This window comes from Passer domesticus, chromosome 2 (genome assembly GCF_036417665.1).
Source record: "Passer domesticus isolate bPasDom1 chromosome 2, bPasDom1.hap1, whole genome shotgun sequence".
Taxonomy (NCBI): domain Eukaryota; kingdom Metazoa; phylum Chordata; class Aves; order Passeriformes; family Passeridae; genus Passer; species Passer domesticus.
The window spans coordinates 106,006,186-106,027,631 of NC_087475.1; the positions used below are offsets into that span (position 1 = coordinate 106,006,186).

The following is a 21,446-nucleotide window of genomic DNA, read 5'->3' on the forward strand; positions in this document are numbered from 1 at the left end:
ATTGGGAAAAAGGAAAGGACAGCATTAGTGCAAAGTCCACCTCCTTCACAGCCCATGCCCGTACCGTCCATCTGCAGAGTTGTCTGCAGGAAGGAGGAGGAGGCAGGTGAGCCACAGACCCAGAATGAGGCATGGATGAAGCACACGACCACAGCAGTGATGAACATTCAGGTGAGCAGCCCTTGTCATCAACAGTGGGGGACCATGTGGCAGGAGCCCCAGGCTTTGCCTTTGAGAGCAGGCAGCTGGCCCCAGTGCAGGATGCTTCTCTCTGCATTACCTGCTGCATAACCAAGTCAGGCAGTCCCTGCTGGTGCTTGTGAGTGACCAGGGAGTGAGCAAAGCCCCTGAGCCCAGGAGACACCAGGTACAAGGCAGGGAATGTGCAGGTTTCCTCTGGAAACAGGAGCATTTTTTTGAGCGGGTTGGATTTGGGATGCTCCATGTGCAGGTGAGTAATGGGCTGTTGAAGAGGAGAGGACCACTTGCCAAGGTGAAGCAGCAGTGTGTTCTGCCCACACTTAACCAGCTGCTCTGCTTCAGCAGCATTTACTGGCTTGCAGCACACTTTGCCAACACAAAGCTGATGGGCAGCCTCCCACAGGACAGTCCATCATGTTCCTACAACCATGGCCTCCTCTCACCTCTGATGTGTGCCTACATCTGTGACCTGCTCAGTTTCCACACATGCCACGATCACAGGGCTGATATGGAACTCCAGAGGATTGTACTATGTGAACAAGCCTCTCCCACAGGGAACAGCAGGGAAGGGAGAAAGGGAAGAGGGAATAGAGAAAAAGGGAGATATTGTAGACTTGTTTGGCCTTCCACTGTCTCCCTTGCATCCTAACCCTTAAAGCCAGTGGGTAGTTGTCTGAGGAAGCCCTGTTTGAACATGCTCAGAAGAGATCAGAACTCTGTATTTCACCAAACTATGTGGTACCTCCAGATAAGGGCTCACACAAATCCATTTACGCATTCATATCTACACCAAGTTCTGCCTGGATGCCCTCAGAGCTGGGAGATGTCACGTTTGGCTTCTTCCCCGTTGTCACCAGCTTTCAGTCATGGCTGGGATGAACAGCAGTTCCCTACCTAATCCCTCAAGGCGGATCACAGCTGACCCTACCGGGAGAAAAGCCATGGATATCATCCAGCTATGGGCACCAGGCAGCTGGAGACCCAGGCACTGCCTCTCCCAGGGGCCTGCAGGATGGGGACTTTGATGGCTCCTGTGGATCCTGCAGCGTGACAGCTTTCAGCAAAGCCTTGCCATGTCCCACGGGGCTCAATCCTGAGTCACTCAAGGTCCCAGCCAGGCTCACCGTGGGACAGCCTGTGCTCTCCTGTTCTGGGGAAGATGCCAAGTGTTTCATGTACGCTGAATAACATCCATCTCCTTGAGGAGCTCTACCAATTTCCACTCTGGGAGTTGATCCCAGAGTGAGATAGCTGCTATAAACTCAGCCAAGGTTGTCATGACAAGCCTCAGCTCTCACACCTGGGAAGCACAAAGCAAGCAGCAGCCACACTGTGCTGGCACACAACAGATGTGACTCATCTTTATCCCCATATCTTACAATCCCTTTTCCCAAGGACAGGCAGGGAAGAAGTTGCTCAGAGTTGAGGGATGCTGCCAGAGGGTTACAGTAAATGCTAGGAGGTATGGCAGTGGAACAAGCAACCAGGATGTCCTCCTGTGCAGACCCTGAATGCTTCAAGTACCACCACAGTTGCCTCTGGCCCCTGAAAGGACCCTCTGGCATGAACATCACCTCTGCCCTCCCACTTGTCTGTCCAAACCCATCCTCAGCCTACTCACAGACAAACACAAACAAGCACAAACAGGCCACACCAATGCTTTTGTCCTGTGCTGGTGCCACCTGCCCCCACGGCTGCAAAGCATTGCTGGCTTTGCCCCTAGAGAGTGGCTACCCACCCTGCTCCAGAGCACAAGCAGGGCTGATTGAAAAAGCTGCTCATTTGTCACAGGGGGAATGGCAATTTTGGTATACAGATGCTACTGCCCACTTCAACATCCCTTGTGAGGGACAAGGAGAAATTAGTTCCTCTGGAGTTTCCTCTGCAGAAACTGCAAGGCCCAGGAATCACAAGATCCTTACAGACATTTGCCGTGTGCCCAGCATGTGTAACAAGTAGATCTGGTGTGCAGAGTGAACAAGAGGAACCTGGCATCTTAGTCACATGCTGGTGGTAGCTGTGTCCAGTTCAAGCACTTCAAGCACGAAGCAATTTTCTGTGCATCAGCACCCCTGGTACCTCCAGTGTTTTAAGTCACAGAAACTGATGTGGGTGGCTGAGGCTGCACCACTCGGAGCCCTGATACCACCCTCAGTTCCCAATGCCAATTTGGCAGCCTGTGGGATGCTGCTCTGTGCCTCCTACCCTATTTTCCATAGTTTTGTTCCTCATCAGCCAAACTTGAAAACAAACTGGAATCAAATTTGGCATTAAATCCATCAATTCATTCCCTGACTGAATGCTGCTGATCACAGCCTGGGGCCAGGGAAAGACTCACAGCCTGGCTGTGATAGGCAACAGTTCTAATTCTCCAGATCTCTAGCTCCACTTGGACTAAGCTTTCCCTCAGGAATGGGCCTAGAGGGTCAAAAGAATTGGAAGATTAGGATATTGAAGGTCCCTTGCCTTCCTCTTTATAGCAAAGTCTACTGTGGCAAAGAAATGGCAGTGTTTCTATTGCAATATGAAGCTGATGATTGCAGAACCCAACTTCATTCAGCACTTCAGGGGGTTTTGCTGTTGTTGTTTTTGTTGGGGATTTCTTGGTTTTGGTTTTGTTTCCTTGTTTTGTTTTGTTTTTTTTTTTTTCCTGAAATCAGCAGAAATCTCCCACTACTTCTCTGAAACTTCCTGGAAAACTCACCCCTCTCTCTGGTCTGTTTCTGCATTTCAGGATTAGCCTGAAGAGCAAATGTCCCTGAAGGAAGCCTGCTTTTCCCAGTAAACTGCTGCTGCTTGACAGGGCAGGCAGAGGCACTGGCAGAGCAGGAGGAAGGTTTTCACAGCAGCAAAGTGTAGATGAGCATTTTTTCACACCCATCAGTTATTTCATTTCCCTGACAAAGGCTGGCTGGGCTGCCTCTTGAGAATAACAGAGCTGGTTATTGCATGCATTCCAGACACATGAGGAATACAGTGCCCAGGGAATATTTACACTCTGACATTGTGTTTACAGGTAACCTCACTTCTGTCAGTGAAAAGGTGCAGATTATATTGCTATTTAGTTCTTCCCTGAAGCTCCATGTGGCAAGGCTCACGTGTGAGGTCTCTTCTGTTCACCCATGGCCTGTCCTTCTCCCCACTGCTGTTCCACTCTGGTGGGACAGATACTGGTAACAGCTGAAAGATTTTTCACAGAATAAATGTCAGCAGGACTGTCTCACACACCACTGGAACTTCTGTCTCCTTCCAGCCTGGGAAGTCCACACCTGGGATGGAAAGACACAGCTTGTTCAAGCAGTGAGGTTTACATGAAAGCTCAGTTCATGTTCACTAGAGGATGAAAAATTTGCCCTTTTATCCATCTGGTTGGGGTTATTTTCAACTAATCAGGAGATAAGGATACGAGATAGATATTTTCATTACTTATTTTTGTAACTTTAGTTCACCAACACTCAGTCAATAACTCCAAAGGAAATGGGGTAATTGAAATGAGGCACAAAACACTTTGAAAATGTCTTCCCAGCTCTTACTCCTGCAAGGAGACTTCTGGAGGACAGTTTCTTTCTCCCCACAGCAAGCTGATGTGATAGAAACTCAAGCAACTGTCTGAGGACCAGTACAAGAGGGATGCCTTCCTCAAGTCATTGAACCCCCAAAATACTACAGAAGGAATACACCCTTCCTCAAGCATTGCTACCCCAGTCTACCACAGCATTCAATCCTGGGATAGCAAATTCTAGCAAATGCAGAGTTCTAGGACATGCATCTCCCTCTTGACTACAGCTGATGACCTGCACATGGGTGTGTGATACATACATGGCCTTGCAAATTATATAAAACAAGCTGTACTGGTATTTAAGTAGTTTCAGTGAGTGCAGTACAGTCAAGCTGCAAAGAACTGCTCTCTTGAGAGCTCCTGGCAGCAGGGTGAGACATCCCAAGAGTCTGAAAAATGCAATTCCCTCCCTCTCCTCTGCCAAAGCAAGTACAGGTAGTACCATACCTCCAGAAAATGACCTGGCCTTGGGATGCCATGGTCACAGCATCTACGGAGACAAGTCAAACACCAGGTTCCTGAAGGCCTCACACTGTTCAGCACAGCTCCTGTCTGCTGCATGATACATCCTCCCAGGCTGTCCTGCTTAAATAACTGAATGCAGCTAAGGAGTGGTGAGCCCAAGGAACTCTAAGGAATGAGCATCTCATCTCCCCCCACCCCCAGGGCAGTCATAAGCAGGGAGGCCTGGTTAGACACCGAGGCAACAGGAGAGACCTTCTACACATCCATTTAAGAAACATGTCTTATTTAAGACAAAAATATTACAGCTCGTGGCTGGTAGCCAGCTAATCCTAGGATCTGAATGCACAAGTGTCCCAGGAGATCTGCAGCTTGCCCATCACTGAGGGGCTGTGTCATAACCAGGACTAGCTCAGGTCTCCCTGCAAAAATCTCCAACCACTTTCTTGGCACTGGGCAGAGAGGTTCCACCTGAGGGTGCCTCTCCTGGCCCCATTTGCACTGTCTCCCCTGCCTCTCTGTGCTGTGCTAAGAGGCTCCTACGAGCTCAGCAGTGCTCTCAGAGCCACTCAGGTTGGGCAGCAGCCCCTTTTCTGACTGCTGTTTAATCCCACTGAACTCCTTCAGGCCAAACACCTCTCACCCTCCCCCAAGGCAAGTTCCTGCTGCTCTTGGGTCTGCCAGGGTGGTGCACTTTGGAGTATGTAAAGGAAAGAAACTGGCACCTGCAAGGCCCTGCAGGTCCTTCCCTCTGAGCTTGGTTTCAGATGAGGCTTGGGGCAGGATGAGCAGCTCTTGGGCATAACAGGTTGAGAAGGGCAGAGAGGTTGTGAAAGAGAAGGGAAGGCAGCTTGCACCACCATGTTCAGTTTCCCAAAAGGGAACCTACATATCCTGACATCTACATCTGGACTGTGTTCCGGGAAGGATGGGAAAAAGGGGATTTTTGACAGTCTGTAGTTATCTCCAGCAAGTTTGGATGGTTAGTGGGAGTGAACAGCTTTCCCATGCAGAGCTGAGGATGCCCAGAGGAACTGGGAACAGTCCAGCACCTAAAAAAACCAAACTACTTTCTCTGCAATAACCAGAGGTTAAAACCAAGATCAATCAATACTGGTCAGTAGTGATAATTATTAAAAAAAAAATCATCATTATTCATCAACATTCTGCTGATCATTAAGCCTCTCATAATTTAGCAGTACAGTAAAACAAGCTAAGAATAGCTCTAGGCCACAGTGGCCTGGTGGGAAATGCACATTAAGAAATATCCTGTTGCCCTCAGTGACACTTGAGTAATGGCTGTGGTGACACCTGATTTACAGCTGCGTGTGCAGTGGGCGGACAAGGCGTCCCCTTTCCGCTCCAGTTAACTCCAGGTCAGCCACAGCACACCCATAGCACAGTCAACAATCAGGTTACTTCTACATGGGAGCAACAAGTCTGCTTCTCAGGCACAGGCAGCCCCAGCAGGACCAGGGCCAGTCCTGTTCCCCAGGGCAGCACCACATTCATTTCTGAGCAGCTCAGGCTGGAGCCTACTCCTGTCTGTATGCTCCTACTGCAAAAAACCCCAAGAGGTGGTCAGGATAGTTCCCAAAGAAACCAAGGGTCTGTGACTACATGATATGCCCAGCTCTTACCAATCTTGAATTTATTACCAAATCCAACCAAATGTGACAGCAGGATCTGGTCCCACACGGTCTGTGAGAGCTGGTGAACACCTGGGACACATCAGCTGCCTTCACTGAGGAGAAGGCAACAGCAGGCACAAGTGCTACCAGCTTTGCTGGGCCCAGCAGCTGCTGGTACCCTACAGAAGAGTTCCCCTGCTTATGGGAAGTTCACACCTTATTTCAGTGTCACTGGAATGCTGCAGGAGCTACTGGTGAAGGAGAAGATGGAGTTGTGGCAAGCTGACCAGCAGCCAAGTTTGACAGAGCATTCCACAGAGGTGTAGGCATCCACCAAGCTGAAAGAGATGAAAGCTTTTCTTGGGGTGTGACCCAAAATGAAGAACATCTTTCCAGCCTTATGACCCCACATCTGTAACAATGACATCACTGAGAGAGGGAACAAATGACACCACCAGTGATCTGTAAGGACAACTTGACATTGCCTTATTGGCAGTATCTGTCCTCAGCTTCACCCGCCTGTGAAGGGAAGCTGGGAGCAGCAGCACCCAGAACAAGCCCTCACTTCTCAAAAGAGGAAGGTGCTGAGCCACCCTGGGCTGCAAACACATGACGTCCTTCACACTGCACGTGGCTCTGTCCTGACATGGCATTCCCATCAGGTGGTGCACCCCTGTGAACCACCTTCTGCCCTGGGAAAAAGAAGTCCATCTGAGCCAGAATCTGCTCTGCTCCTGAGATCTTCTGGGACAAAATAGACCCTGGTGGCACAAGTGCAATTGTGTTACCAGAGTGCTTTGCCTCTCAAAGGAGAGATACCTTAGCCTTAGCCTGACCCTGACTCTGGAAGCACCCTACATGGAGGCCTTCAGGCTCCAGGCATCCTTCCAGGTTTACCACAGTCTCTTTTTCTTCATGGTTTCTCTTCCAGCTACACTGTTTTCCCTATTAAGGGAGTAAATTCTCTTCTCTTGACCCCAAAAGCCCCTCCTCATGTTCATTTTTTTCCCCCAAATTTTGGAGACAGGCAATTTTATCAAGAGCTTTTGTCCTGGGAAAAGAAAAATATCAGTATCTACCAATGCAGTCCTGTAAGCACTGCATTCATGTCTGTTTTGAAAATACCTTTATTATCTCAAGGACCAGCTGGACAGAAATAACATCATATAGCCCAGCAGACTAACTACACTTCCCCATGCACCCTCTGACCCAGGTGTTTACCAACACAGCACTGGAAGCCTATCTTGGGAATGAATGTTGGGGTCCAATATCAGACTCCAGCAGATCAGAAGGATGCATTCATTTGCAAAGTACTCTGAATTATAATGACTGAGGGCAAAGGCTGCTGCCAAATAATGGGAGGACACTCTGGCCTAGGACCCCCCCCCACCCCCCCAAAGTGACTAAGGTCATTAAATGTCTTTTATCAAGATGTCCCCATTCAAGATTGTCCCCCGATCCAAGATATCCTCATGTACAACCAACACCAAGCACACTGCAGTAGCTGGCCAATACTTCCTAATCCCTGGGACCAACTGGACCTTCAAGTCTAACAAGGAGAAAAAGTCAACACCAGGGCCTGACCCCAGCCGCCCAAAAACTGCTCTGCCCATGTCAGATGGAGAGCTGCAGTTCTTTGAAGGGTTTAAATTTCATTGGTGCAATTCTGACAGACAGCTTCTTGGAAAACATCAGCGACAGGGTGTGTAAGGGATACCTAACACAAAGAGAAAACACATTCCTCTGTCTGAGAGGACTAAATGTTTTTAGTCAGAAATTGCATGCCTAGAAGGTAGTGCTGTCCTTATGTGTACCCTCTGCAAGACAGCATGGAGGCTCTGAGAAAAAACAACACACCTAAGGGGTGGGTGGAAAGAATTAGAGACACAAAAAATTAGGCATTTTGGTTTACATCACATTTACATTGAACATTGGCTATGTACATAGCGAGGATGAGAATGAGTTACTATTTGTTCCATTAATGGCTAACTCAAACTAAACTTTAGCTTTGAAATTTCAGACTCGGCAACCTTAAATTGCCTAATTTGGAGATTTAAACTGCCTAGCCTTCCCTGATTTTTTGGCAGGGAAACTTTCTGGACGATTAATGGAAAGCTACAAACAGCATTTGAAAAAGGATATCTATCTCCTTTGCTGGGAAGAAGTTCCAAAACTGGCTTTGTAAGAGGAACAAACAACAAATGAGAGACTTCTAAGGCAGAGCAAGCAAACAGACAGTGCAGGTTTCTACTATTTACAAGCCGGTGGTCATAATGCAGAAGGCAAGACTCAGCCCTTGCTGTTGACAGTGGAGCAGCATTCCTCTCCCTGAGTGACCAACAGTGGGACCTTTGTGTCCAGTTCCTCAGGCAGAATTAGGAGCCCCTAGCCACACACACCTACTGGCAAGGTTACCCTCAGGGCAGTGGTGCTCCCAGCTTCAGTGACAGAAATGTGTTTTGTAAAGGAAGGTATTCAGTGTCTGCTTCACCCAGGCAAGCAGATGGCAGCAGGGTGGCAATTGCCCTTCCAGGGAAGTGCCTCTTCTTCCTCATCAGAGATGTCGTTTCCTCAGCTATGGGTTGGTAAATGCCTTGCCAAGGTTGCACAAGCCAAATCCAGGAGTTTTGCTGTGTTCCATCTCCTGTGCTCCAATTCTGGACAGACAACTGCAAACTTGTGTCTGTGACTCCCACTGATGCTCAAACTGCCCCCAGATCTTCGCTTGGTGAGCTGGGCACTGCCCTGGCTCCCCCATCACCTCCAGCAGCGCCGTGTCCCACATATCTCCATGGAGAACAAACAGACCAGGTGAATGATACGCCCATTCCTGTTCCTATCAGTGCCAGGAGGTTTTCTGGGCCCTCCTGCAGATACATGACTAACTCACCTTGCCTCTGCTTTACACTCAGGCTGTAATGAGACTACAGTTTACTTGGAGGAAGTGTAGGAGTTGCAAACAAAGAGCAGCTCCCAGAAGCACGACTGCGCTACGTGCACACATCCAAGGCTGGAATCCAGATGCATATCCAACAGGGAGGCAGAAGCCATATTCAGGTTGCCAAGCCTTTCCAAGGCATGACCACAAACCCTTTGGAATGGGCCCCAATGAGCAGCTTTAACCTCATCAAGAAGGACAGCAGAGGCTGCTGACCCTGCAGAACAGGACACATCTTGACCCTACAGTGAGGTCACTGCTCAGAATGAGTTTCCCCTTAGAGCATGTCCTCACAGGCCACAAGTCCTCAGAAGTGCAGGCAGCAGTACAATTCCCAGAATTTGCTCCTGTTTGAGCACAAAATAACTATGCATACACACCCCTTGGTGGAACATAAGGCACGGTTTTTATTTTCCCTCATCCCCCCTCTCTCAACTCAAACCCAGCTGTTTGCTGGCAGCAAGGCTGTGCAGGGATCGATCGTATGGATCCTCATGGATCATTTGTGCTCCTGGAGCAGCCAGCAGCAGTGCCTTGGACTCCCAGGAGCTCACCTGGCCACTCAGAGTGCCACTGTCCTGAGCAAACTCCTCTGTGAGGTGTCGCTGGGTGGCCCACACAAACACTCTGAGCTCTCCTTCACTTGTCCACAGCATGACCAGTGGTGGCAGCCAGGGTGACCTTTGTGTCCATGGCCACAGCCTTGGTATCCACCTGCAAGAGAAGAGGCACTAGCAGCTCAACCCAAAGTGGGCCAGATAATCCCAGTGTTATAGGCTTTGGCCCCAGGACTTCTGTAAAGTGTGCTGATGAGAACACAATATATTCAAAGCCAAAATTGCCAGGACTCCATAAAGAAAGAACAACTCAACAGCTGGGGAAAGCTGATAATGGCTTTCTGTCCCCTTGCCTGTTGAATAAAGCAATACATGGGCACCCAGAACCCCATGCCAGCTGCTTGTGTCTATGGCCAAAGATACAGATCAAGCACAGAAAAAGGAAGAGGTCAGTTCTATCCTGAAAACACATAAAACACATGATGACACATGCAAGTGAAGCACTGGGAAGATGGTTGGGATTAAACAAGGGAGTTGAACTCTTGTCCCAAACATGGAGTGAGGCCTCTCCAGAGCTGGTCACTGTGTGACACAGCTCACAAGCTCCCAACATGCCAGCACTGGAACAGGAACACTGTAGATGCAATGCTGCTCAGCTTCACTCAGAAGGGCTGAAAGGCTGAGGTGCCCTGCCCCACCTCTTGCACAGCTGGCTCAGGTCTCTGTCTATGGGATGTGCCATAAAGCCCCGAAGAAAACCCATCGTGTGTCCTGCTGCATTTCTCCCTGCTGCAGTCACCCCGTCAGAACAGGTGTACACAGAGCTCACCACATTCCTGGTGCATGTCCAAGGGGGAGTTGGGTGAGAGAATCTCCTCAACCTCTATCCACTAGGGAGGACCTGGTGCAACAAATCCTGATCCCAGCAGCGTGGGGAGAGCTGAGCACCCACCTGGCATGGTCCCACCACAGGCACAGCGAGCGGCTTTCTGGCCTCCGCTGGAGCAGAAGGTGCAGCAGTGAAACACCCCCTGGTGCTCACGGAACTTGTGCTTCACCATCAGAGTGAAGGGAGAGCCCTGCAGAGGACAAGCAAACAGAGAGGCTGCTGCAATGGGTGCTGTCAGATGCGTTTGCATTCTCAGACACCATCTGGGTGACTCTGTCAGTCACAGATCACTAAGCACAGCCTTAAACTGCTACGTGGTAGAAGTAATCCTTAGACAGATTTGAAACCAATACCTAAGAAAAGAAAAGTAGGTAAAGAAGAAGCAGTGCAAGAGAAACAAGAAATGCTACCTGCACATGTTGCCCTTTCACACAGACGCAGACAGCATACAAGCCTGGCTCCTCAGGGCTGTAGGAAATACAGTAGGTCCCATCACCATTATCACACACTGTTGGCTTGACTTCACTGTGAACAGTGGAGAGAAACCCAAGAGGTCAGTGACTGGCAGAAAATTGCTTTAAATGTAAACCAGAGTTTGGCCTAGAGTGGCTTTCACACACCCCTGCTGCTGGAAGCTGCAATCACCATACAAAGGAAGTCACACAAAGCCAGTTGCACTGCAAGGATTTGTAGCAACCTGCACACCAAAAAGGCAGAAGATGACACACAGCACACTTGCAACTCAGATTATCCCATCAGATAAGAGCCCATAGAAAGGGGGTAAATTCACAGCTTCAGCAAGCAGTTGCCCACAAAAAACCTATTAAGAAGACAGGATATAATAGGGTAGGTTTGAATCACTTTAACCACTCTCCTAACTGCACTGACCCCAACTCTTTCCTTCAATGCTGAGGAGTTCTAGGTCCCTGTTGGTAAACTCTCCCTTTTCCTAGTGAAGCTCCTTGTGTTTCACAGGGAATTCTGGTGAACAGAGTGCTAGGGAAAAAACCTCAGATGGTTACTCGAGGATAAATTGCCTGCTCCACAGGAAGTTGAAAAGCTTTTCACAGACAATTATCAGGCAGCTCTGCATAGAGGAAGGTGTTCTTGCTAATCCCTACTAACCCTACTAATTAGTCTCCCGGCCCCATGACACGACAGTTTATAATCCGTATTCCCCACCCCCAACACTTCACATCAATACAGCTGCCTACATAATTTCCTGCCATGAACTGTGTGGTGATGCTTCATGCTCTTCTGCAGCTGTTGTGCCTCAAAGCAAAGCCAGACAGCTTTCAGCAACCCATGCAGCAACTGCATACAGCCAAGAGCATGAAATGGAGTTAATGTGGCTACAGCAACCTCTTCCCCACCAAGAGAAATCCAGAAACCCCTCAGGCATGCACCTTCCTACATTATAGGTGCACTTATGGAAAGAAGGTACATTGGAACAATACTCTTGGACAATGATGCTCTATTGATAAGCATTTGTGCAGCCAGCACTGCTTCTGTGTGCTTTGTCAACATAGCAAAGGGTTTTAGCATCCTGTCTCTTTTTTTCATCAGGTCATCCCATCATGAGTGTTCCTGGAATAAATTAATGCCGGCATCTGGTTCCAGCTACTGTAAAACAATATAGTAGCTGTAAAACTAACTCAAAACTAACTAAAACTAACTAAAATCAGCTAAAAACTAACCCCCAACTGGGTTTGCTTTTGTGCCTGGCTACTCTTTAGTGACAAGTGTGGTTTGGAAACAGTTATAATTTTTTTCTGGTTGGTAATTTTCCTTGTGGAAACATTGAAGAACTCAAGTGCAGCCTTTCCTGGTTTTGCTAGATAACCTTCAAACCTGTTACAGTACCCAGTGCTTGCAACTACAGGAAAAAGGATGAAAGCACAACACAGATTCTTCCTCCAGAACATGAAGAAGGCACTTCCATCAGCTGTCAGAGGCTCATGGTGGTGGTGAACTGTCTGACTTGTGACTGTCATACAGGGGTTGCAATGACTTACGGATTAGGTGTTAACAAAAGCAGGAGCCCCAGGTGTCTGCTGGGAGGAGTGAGAAGGAACAACAGCTCCCTCTGCCTAGCAACACACATAGGGAGTTGAATCCTTTAAGAAGCTCAAATCACCCAAAGATTTAATACAAATCTCAGCAATCACTGTCCAGCCAAACACAACCACTAGGAAGCAGTGTGGGAGAAAGAGTAGTGCCTTTTCCTCTACAGATTCTGACCCACATGCTGAAACATATTCTCCCACCCACCTAAGCAAATGGGGAGCCAGGATAAGGGAGGCAGAAAGGCTAAGACAGGGATTTCCTGGGTGAGGTACCCACCAGTCCCTCTTGTCCTTGTGGGTGATGGTGACGCGCACAGCCTCTCCTCCCCGCCCCATGCGCTCCCCTGCAGTGTCCCTGCACAGCAGGGTAAAGCCACTCAGCTGGTTCTGACGGGCACTGTGGAGATCTGGGGAAAAAAACAAACACCAAACCAGAAAGAAACAGAACTACAAAGGATTCAAGTCAAGCCATGACTGCCACCTCCCACTTATTTAGCAGAGTTGCAGCCCCATCAGAGCACAGCCAGGACTTTGCTTCCAGGGTTTACAGCTCCTTCCACTCACAGGGAACAGTCAATATAGGACTGGGTACCAGGAGAGAGTGGAAGCCATAGGTTCTGAGAGATGTCTGCAGGTTTAGCCCAGAGATCTGTACAGACCACGGGGGTCTTTTTGCCTGCCACTCTAAGCCCAGCTGACACATTCCCAGAAGGCCCTAAGATGCACCATGCATCCCAGAGGAAGAAGGAACAGCACCCCACTGTGCCCCAGAGAACTCAACCCCTACAGTTTGGCACAAAAGGGATCAAACAAGCTCTGGGTCTGTCTCATTTGCCCTGTACAGACCATTACTGACCAGAGCCAGCTGTGCTCTGTGGGATGGTCTGAACATTATCTGTTTGCTGGCCCAGCTCCAAGTCCTTAGTGAGCAAATATCCATAAAACCATCAAGGTATTGCCAGGTATTCCTATAGCAATCTCAGCAGAAGCAGTAATGGGAAAAATGTAATCAGCCTCAAAGGGGATCTGCCTGGGCTCATGCTGCAGAGCAGCTTGGACCACCAGCTAATCATCGGGTTCTGCTATTGCAAGTGCCATTGCCATTCCCTGAGTGAGTCCTCCTTGACCCTCAGCCTCATGCTGAGGCTGGTGATGCTGTGGAGAACAGTGCCATATGCTCTGCACATCTGGATGAGAAAAGCTGCCTGGTTCCCAGAGCTCCCATAGGCAGGCAATGCAACCTCTGCTGGGGCTTTACCTCTGCCCTGGTCAATGCCTGGACAGCAGGGAGCCAACAATGCCAGAACCTGCACACCATGTGGGTACAGAGAGCGGAGGGGTGACTTCAGGGATTGGTGCATTCCCATTCAGCTGCTGTACAGCACCCCATTACCTTCCCCATGCAGGGTACATCGGGCTGGATCAACTTGATTGAGAATGGCCCCAAAAACTTCATAGCCACAACACTGCCCCGCCCTCTCATGGGGGGAGAACTGGATCCTGTCATCCACACTGGGGTGGGTGCTGTAAGCAGTGCTGTTGAGCTTTGTGAGACGGCTGGACACCACCCCTTTGGAGATGAGGATCTCCACGTCTGAGCCGCTCATCAGCAAGTGCTCCGTGAACTCCACGCCTGTCCTCATGTCCAGCAGCAGCTGCTGCAGCTGGGCCTTCTGCAAGTGCAGCAGGTTTTCCTTCTGCACCTTCAAGTCCTCCAGCTGCTTCAGCAGCCGGTCCCGGTGCTCTTCAATCGCTTTCACGTAGCCCCGGGCAAACAGGCAGATCTCTGTGGCCACGGCCTCTGCGCGACTGCGGACAGCACTGCCCATCTCATCCACCTGGCTCAGCACATCCTCCAGGGTGTCCATGTGCTGCTGGCTGCTCCTCAGCAGCTCCCGCAGGGCGTCCCCGTGCCTGTGGATGACATTGCTGGTGAGGTCACAGGGGTGCTGACGGTGTCTGCCCAGAAGGCAGTCCCGGCACACGGGCTGGTCACACTGCTCGCAGAACAGCTGCAGCTCCTCTGTGGGATGGGAGGGGCACAGGAGAGGCTTCCCGGCCTGGCTGCAATCCTTGCTGTTCTCCAGCTCGGTCACAGCATGGGAGGCCGTTTTCTTCTGTCTCCTAGGCAGGAGCAAACACCAATCACTTTATGCATGTTGGATACAAAACACAAAAATTGAGACCCTTTGCAAATGCCTATTTGCAACAGGCTGCAAGTCGTAGTGTGCACTGCTCCCTCCTGTCTCCACTGAAATTCCCCAAAAGACTTATTCCCTCCCAAGAACTAGGCTCCACACAAAGCAGAAGCTCATTAGGGGCTGCTCCCAGGCTCCCAGAGCCTCCCTGACTGCATGGTCAGCACAGATTTCACACACAGGGCAAGTGAGCTCTAATATCCCTTAGAGGAAAATCTAGTTCGGGCCACTGCCAGAAGACAATCAAACAGTAAAACACTTAATATTCCAAAAGTCAAACTTGGCTTCCTTCTGGTTGCCAGGTTAGGTCCCGCTCAGAAGAGACCAAGGATGGGAGACAAAGAACCTGTTATAACCTAGACATCTACCATGTCACAGGGCAGCACTAGAACATTTCCATTCTCTGCTGTTTTGGACACTGGGAATTAGTTTTTGAGAAGGATGCAAAACCCCCCTCTCCTTACTTGTCTCCTGCACTAATGACTTGTGGCAGTCGCAATGGGAGCTCCAAGCCATAACCAAAGACATACTCCAAGGACCAAGCTCTGCAGAGTTGCTCTGGTAACAGAAAGCAACCTCACCACAGGCTCTTATGCTTCTCCTTTTGCTTCCCAGTAAACTCCCTTAGATCCACCACATTTTCAAAACCTTCCAGTGCTGTGTGACTTCAGCCTAAGATCTCTCTCACTTGTTCCAAGGAGCACAACCATGGCACTCGGAACCATAGAAACCTTCCCTATACACCAGGAAATCCTTTCAAAATGGTTCTCCTTAGACCTTGTTCTGTTTCAAAATGTTTCCTTAGACCTCTGACATCAACTGAAACAAGTGAGAGTCTGTAGATGTCAGTGGGGTGAAAAAATGATAGCAGTAAATACTACAGGAAGAGGGTCACAGGGACACATTTTCTGCTGCTTTCTCCCTTCTGCAGTTATCCCTGGCAGAGCAGCAGGCTGCTATTCAAGGTCTCTTATCACTCCTCAGCAGCTCCATGGGGCACGAGGCATTAGCTAATCGGAATGGTATGCTGAAAATTACACCCGGAGTGGAAAGGTAACTAAGAGCCTAAACCATTTTCCCCACAGGCACCAGTATGTGCAGGGGGGCAGGGCAGGGAGGAATATGTCTCAGTTCCTTCTGGGGAAAGAATTTGCTAATCAAGCAGAAAGGAGCAGCAAACATGGAGGGAATAGGCCGAGTTGCTTAACCCAGGCTGAGGCTTCCCTGGCTTGTGCTGTTGGGTGTTTTTTGACCCTGCCTGTCACCTCCTTGCTTTAGAAGGCCATTTAGGCTTTACATCACTTTTGTTCTGTAGTGCTGTCTGTCCTCTGCCTGGCTTACAGGCCACTGCACCCCTCTCCTCTTTGACTCTTAACTCTGCTGCAGTTACCTCTTGTTTCTGCAATAATTCTACAACACGTATCAGGCAAGCACATGGCTTGATTATCAGCAGGTAGCAACCATACTAGGCAGGACTTCCACAGGACTTTCAGTTTGCCTAAGGGTGCTTTTACACAAACACACAGTAAATAGTACTGCAGGTGGAGAGAGGCAGGGCAGCAACTTAAGTTCCCCTTTTCCTTTGGGAGATGTGTTTTTTCCAAAGTGGGACAGTACAACATGTGAGGCTCTTGTCCTTCTAGTACCTGCCCATACCCATGCCTGCTGCCCAGTGACACCAAACTGAGATGCTAACCAGCATGTGGACACCACTACAGGCAAAGGGTGGCTGATGGACCTATTCCCAGGAAGTTCAAGAAGTGTTTGGACAACACTCACAGGCTCATGAGATTCCTGGGGCTGTCTTGGGGTCCACGATCCTTATGGGTCCCTTCCAACTCCAGATATTCTACGATTCTATGCTAGCAACTTGCTTGTCCCCACCCGAGTACAGGACATCCTCTGGGCAGGGCTGGTGAGCCCTGGGAGGGTAAAAACCGGGAGGCAGGCCAGCTCCTGCCCTGGCTCGCCCTGCGTGCCCTTCCCGCTGCGCCCTCCCGCCGCCCCCCGCCGCCCCTCACCTGTGCGCCCGGCAGCAGAAGCGGCAGAGGCGGAGGCCGCACGTCAGGCACCGCCCGGCCGCCGCCCCGTCGGCGCAGAGGTCGCACCCGGCCGCGGCCCGGCCCCGGCTCCCGGCCAGGCAGGCGGGGGGGAGCTGCGCCACGCCGCCGGCCGGCAGCGACAGCTCGGCGTCGCACACCGGGCACAGGACGGGGCGGGCGGCGCCCGGCGGCCCCTCCGGCGGCCCGAGGCGGCGCAGGCAGGGCTCGCACAGCGAGTGCAGGCAGGGCAGCAGCCGCGGCGACGCGCAGGGCTGGGCGCACTGCGGGCAGCGCGGTGCCGACATGCCGGCGGCCCCTCACGGGCGCTCGGCCGAGCGTTCCCGCGGGGAACGCCTCGCGCCGCCCCGCACCACGGGATCCTTCCCCGCCCCGCGAGGAGAGCGGGGCCGCGCTGTGAGGGGCGGGGGCTGCCCGGGACCCTGCTGCTGCCCACCCCGCCGCTCCTCCTCCGGCAAAGGCGGCCGGAGGGGATGGCGCAGCCCCCTTTGTCCTGTCCCCCTCACCGAGGCGTTCCCCTCCTCCGGCACCTGCGGGGGTGTCTCCGCCGGTTGTGTGGGAAACGGCCCCTTCCCACCCACCTCCGGCAGATCATGTTTCCCCTTCTTCCAGTTCCAAACCTCCAGGTTTACCGCCTGACTGGCCTCTGCAGCCTCTTTGTCGGTCAGCTGGATGCCTTCAGGCCTTGGTAGTTTTTCCTTCGGATCACTGGAGAACTCGCCGCGCAGCTGAGCGAGAGCGGTGGAACTTTAACCGAGACGGTGCGAGGCGGCCGGGCTTCCCTGCGGCTGTCCTCATCCACTGCACCTGGGAGTTAGGAATACTGCAAAAGGCAGCCTTGGAAAGCCCAGCGTCAGCGAAGCCCTGCATGATGCCCCTTGGACTTTGATGGCATCAACACGATTGTCTTTATCAGTGTGATGTGTAAGCTCTTCAAAGACTGAAACCAGCTTTCCTTGTTTTGAAAAAGCTCTCTTCTATAAAGTGTCTTCTACAGTACCACATTCAGCCTTTAATAATTGAACTTTTTACCAGCCTCCATTAGCGTGCCTAGGACATTCAGTATCCTACTTGTCCCATCCTGCTGGCAGTTTTGAATACAATGTAACACGAAGAGCATTGGAGACTTCTGGAGTTTCAGTTCCCTAAGTCAGAAATCAACAGCCAGGAAGATCTCCAGTCAGGTTTTTGTTTTTAGAACCAGAGAGTCCATTTACAGAGCAGTAGATAAATACTTAATATCTGTATATAACACAAGTAAATATTTCCTCTGTAACAAATGTTAATGCCTCTCTGATGCCCAATGGCTTAACACAGAAATCATCTTCTTCTTCTGATACACTCAAAACATTTGTCTCTTTTATGTTGTAATACAAGATCAAAGTTTTAGGTCATGATGAAATGTTTTCAACCTCAAAGCCAATCAAAAGAAGAAAGATGTTCCAACAGCCTTCTTCAGATGAACTATTAGCAAGTGCAGTGGTTGCGGAGGTTACAGAGGATAAAAGCTGCAGTAATTGTGAGACAAGATGACTTGATAACAATATTCAATATTGTCACAAAGAAAGACTGGTTCTTTTAACCAGGCTGGAGGAAAGAATAGTAAATGGCCCTATAAACGTGGGTGTGGGAAGAAAGCAGGGGAAGAGTCATAATGTCACCTTTGTGCAGAAAAGGTCAGCTACCTAGAGAACAGCATCTTCCTTCACTGCAGAGAGATGGTGGAATAAGCCATGTCTGGCAGTGGCAGAGGAAATCTGAGGATCCAGCCCAGCTCATCTGATCACCTGCCCTGCCACTGATCAGGTTGGAGCACAGATTGCTGCTGAGTAATGCACTTATGAGTTACCAGTACAAAGCAGGAGCACTCTCGGGATGGTTAGAGGAAGTTGTAGTGAAATGGGCTGGAGAGAATCATCAAGAGAGTCCTGTGAGACTTGGGGAAAGAAAGGAAATGTATTAAAAAACCTCAAAAAACTAACCCGGTGACCCACAAAACAGGAGCTGCATTAGTACAAACTCATGATTCACTTTGGTTACTTTCCCCATAATATTGCTTTCTTGGGTACTGTCAGCCAGGGGAGGAAGTCCCTACATCCTACATGCCACTACATCTTAAACTGTGGCAGGCAACTCAATGGACTTGTAAACTGGAGTTCTGTTAATATCTCCAATTAAGCACATTGGTCTGCAAAGGACTGCAAAGAACTTGATTGACAGAGCATGTCACATCTTGGATTATTCAGAGTTTGCTTTGTAACTGATCAAAATTTGCGCATGAAAAATCCAATGTGTTAATTTATATACACTGGAGGGCAATAAAGGAGCATAGTTACATAAATGAAGCAATGAAAATGTCATTAAAATTAAGCCAACATTTTCTTTTTTCCACAAGAGTTGATGGATAGCTAATTATTCTCATTTGACCCAAGATTTACTTGAAATGAAGTCCTCTTTAAACTTGTTTTCCTGCCCCTATTGTTAATGATGTCAATCAGAGCCTCCCAGAGTAGTTGCTCTGAGTGATCTGGTCTTTCCCCACCTTACTTTCACTGCCAGCTCCTTCCTCTTTTTCCTGTTTATCTGATTCTCATTTCCTATGATTAAGCACTAGATCATTACACTGAGATATGGAATATTTGTTTCCTTCTCCCTTCTAATCAAGGACTTCTGCCTAATATTTCCATTGTATCTCCTAATTAGCCTCTTCTGGGGAAAGCTTTATGCTGCTTTCCTATTTATATTTTTCTGAAGGAATATTGGTAAAACTTTTTATAGCATGTTCAAAGAAATGTCTAAAGTGTAATTTCCATCCTAGACTCTGTGAGAGGTGTGGGTATAGTCCATTTATCAAATTTTGAATGGGATGCCTCATGCTTTCCTGAACCTATTTACTCTGATAATTTTAGGGAGTTGTTTCTGGGTATCCTGCCATAAGAAACAAACTGAAAAAGTGGCGAAACAGAAGTCATTAGTGAACAGGACTGAAAAAAAGTCCAAGACGACTTGTTGACAGAAACCCAAGAACTTGTCAAAGTGGCTGAGCTTATCTTAATGGCAGCCCAGAGGAGTGTGGAAAATTACCTATTTGGGGAATTTACAAAGAAAAAACACGTAGAACATACTGTTGGCTTCTTTCCTCTTGACCAACAAGTCCAGTTTTGCTGTGAATTTTTCAGAGACTGTGTTTCAGAGACTTCTCTGACTGTGGCAGAGTTGCCAGGCTTGGTCTGGGACTACTTGATGCATCATTACCCAGCTGACAGCTCTTCCCCTATATATCAACCTCATCCAGAAAATCCAACAAAGGATTTACAAACATCTCCCAGTGAGCTAAAGATGCATTTGAAATTATGTGGCAATTGAATGGTGAGAGGAGCATTTCTGTGAGGCACAGATGCTGGTGTCATCCCCAGCCCTCACCTTCTGCATCCAGCCTCATGCCCATGGACTCACCACACTGGGTAAAGAATTTCTTCCTAACATCTAACCTAAATCTCTCCCTTTTCAGTTTAAAACCATGGATGTTTTAAAAGGAGGGTGGCATTTGACCTTTACTTGTGCAAAGACACACAAGTAAATTGCCCCAAGCCTCACACGACAAAATTTCTGCAAACTGATGGCACATGGGGGAATGTGACAGCTGAAGGACAACACTGATCTCCTGCTTGGGAACACCACCTGGGACAGAGAGAGAGGACTTCTGTCCTGGGATGTCTCACAGATTTTCTACAAAGCAGTCCTAGGGGAACTCACTCTTCAGAGAAACATCTTCACTACCAAACGTCTCCCTTCACACTTTTAAATTTGCCAGCAGCTTTTAGTCTTCAGGCTTGTGTTGGGCTTTGGAGACAAAACTAAACTGAATCTCAAGTTACTTCATTTAATATAAGCCCGTGCATCTTCATTCTCATGCAGGACTCCAAAGTACATTTCTGTGAGCTGCTGCTGTCACACATCAAACCTGTGCTCCAGCAGGACTTCAGCCACTGCAATGTGACCTGGGAGAGGTGAAGGAGGAAGGCAGTCACACAGCACACCTGGCAGCCTAAACCTCTGCCACTCACTGACTGATGTAAGGCTCACCATCATCACACATGGACTCGGCTTAACTCTGAAACAGCAAACAGGAAGTGGACAGGGCATGGAGATGTGTTAACACTGGAAACACAGAAAGAAAGCAGCAAAAGATGCATGGATTTCTCTTGTCCTCCGGATTTGCAACAGGAAACAGAGTCTGAAGTGGTCAAGCATTATCCCTTTCAGTTGGCAGCAGCTCTTTGAAGACCAAAGCAGCTGCAGCCAAACCACCCAGTGACACAGGATTTGTGCAGACTTGTCCCTGCCTTGGCTTCTGACCAGACATTCCTGCTTTCCCCTCCTCCCTGCAGCTTTCCAGCCACCTGCTGCCACTTTCAGCTTTCTGCTGCTATATATATATATTTTAATCTCTCCTGAATCCTGCCTACATTTTCTGAAGGGAAGATGAAACTGGATTTTTTCCAAGGAGGCTTTTCTAAGGAAGCAAGTTCTTTGTGATGTCAGGCCATTAAGCTGTTTTAGCTTCCCTTCAGCCATATTTGAGAGAGGGAAGTAATCTGAAAGGCTGTAAGTTTCTACATGCAAAAGATCATAGAATCATTGAATACTCAGAGTTGGAATGGACCCACAAGGATCACTGAATTCCAACTCCTGGGCCTGCACAGGACAGCCCTAAGACCAAACCATGTACCCAAGAATATTGTCCAATCACTTCTTGAGCTCTGCCAGGCTTGGTGCTGTGCCCACTTAATACCGATGCTGAGAAGACAAACGGAGTTGGTTTATTTTTATTTCCCTTCACTACTGGGACAATGAGACAGAAGGATATTACAGTAGGGTATTT

The 21,446-nt window shown here is 49.2% G+C and overlaps 1 protein-coding gene across 2 annotated transcripts; it reads right to left on the minus strand.

Moving 5' to 3' along the window:
• Positions 1–9,178: 9,178 nt before the first annotated feature.
• On the minus strand, positions 9,179–21,317 carry TRIM45 (tripartite motif containing 45). Of its 2 annotated transcripts, none has more exons than XM_064410326.1 (6): positions 17,143–21,317; positions 13,697–14,427; positions 12,581–12,710; positions 10,648–10,762; positions 10,301–10,427; positions 9,179–9,505 (listed from the first exon to the last, which is right to left on the minus strand). In XM_064410326.1, the coding sequence occupies exons 1-6, from the start codon at positions 17,154–17,156 to the stop codon at positions 9,354–9,356; spliced, it is 1,269 nt and encodes a 422-aa protein (XP_064266396.1). In that variant the 5' UTR covers positions 17,157–21,317; the 3' UTR covers positions 9,179–9,353. The 2 variants fall into 2 exon arrangements, with proteins under 2 accessions (XP_064266396.1, XP_064266395.1); XM_064410325.1 differs by lacking the exon at positions 17,143–21,317 and adding an exon at positions 16,523–17,125.
• Positions 21,318–21,446: the final 129 nt, after the last annotated feature.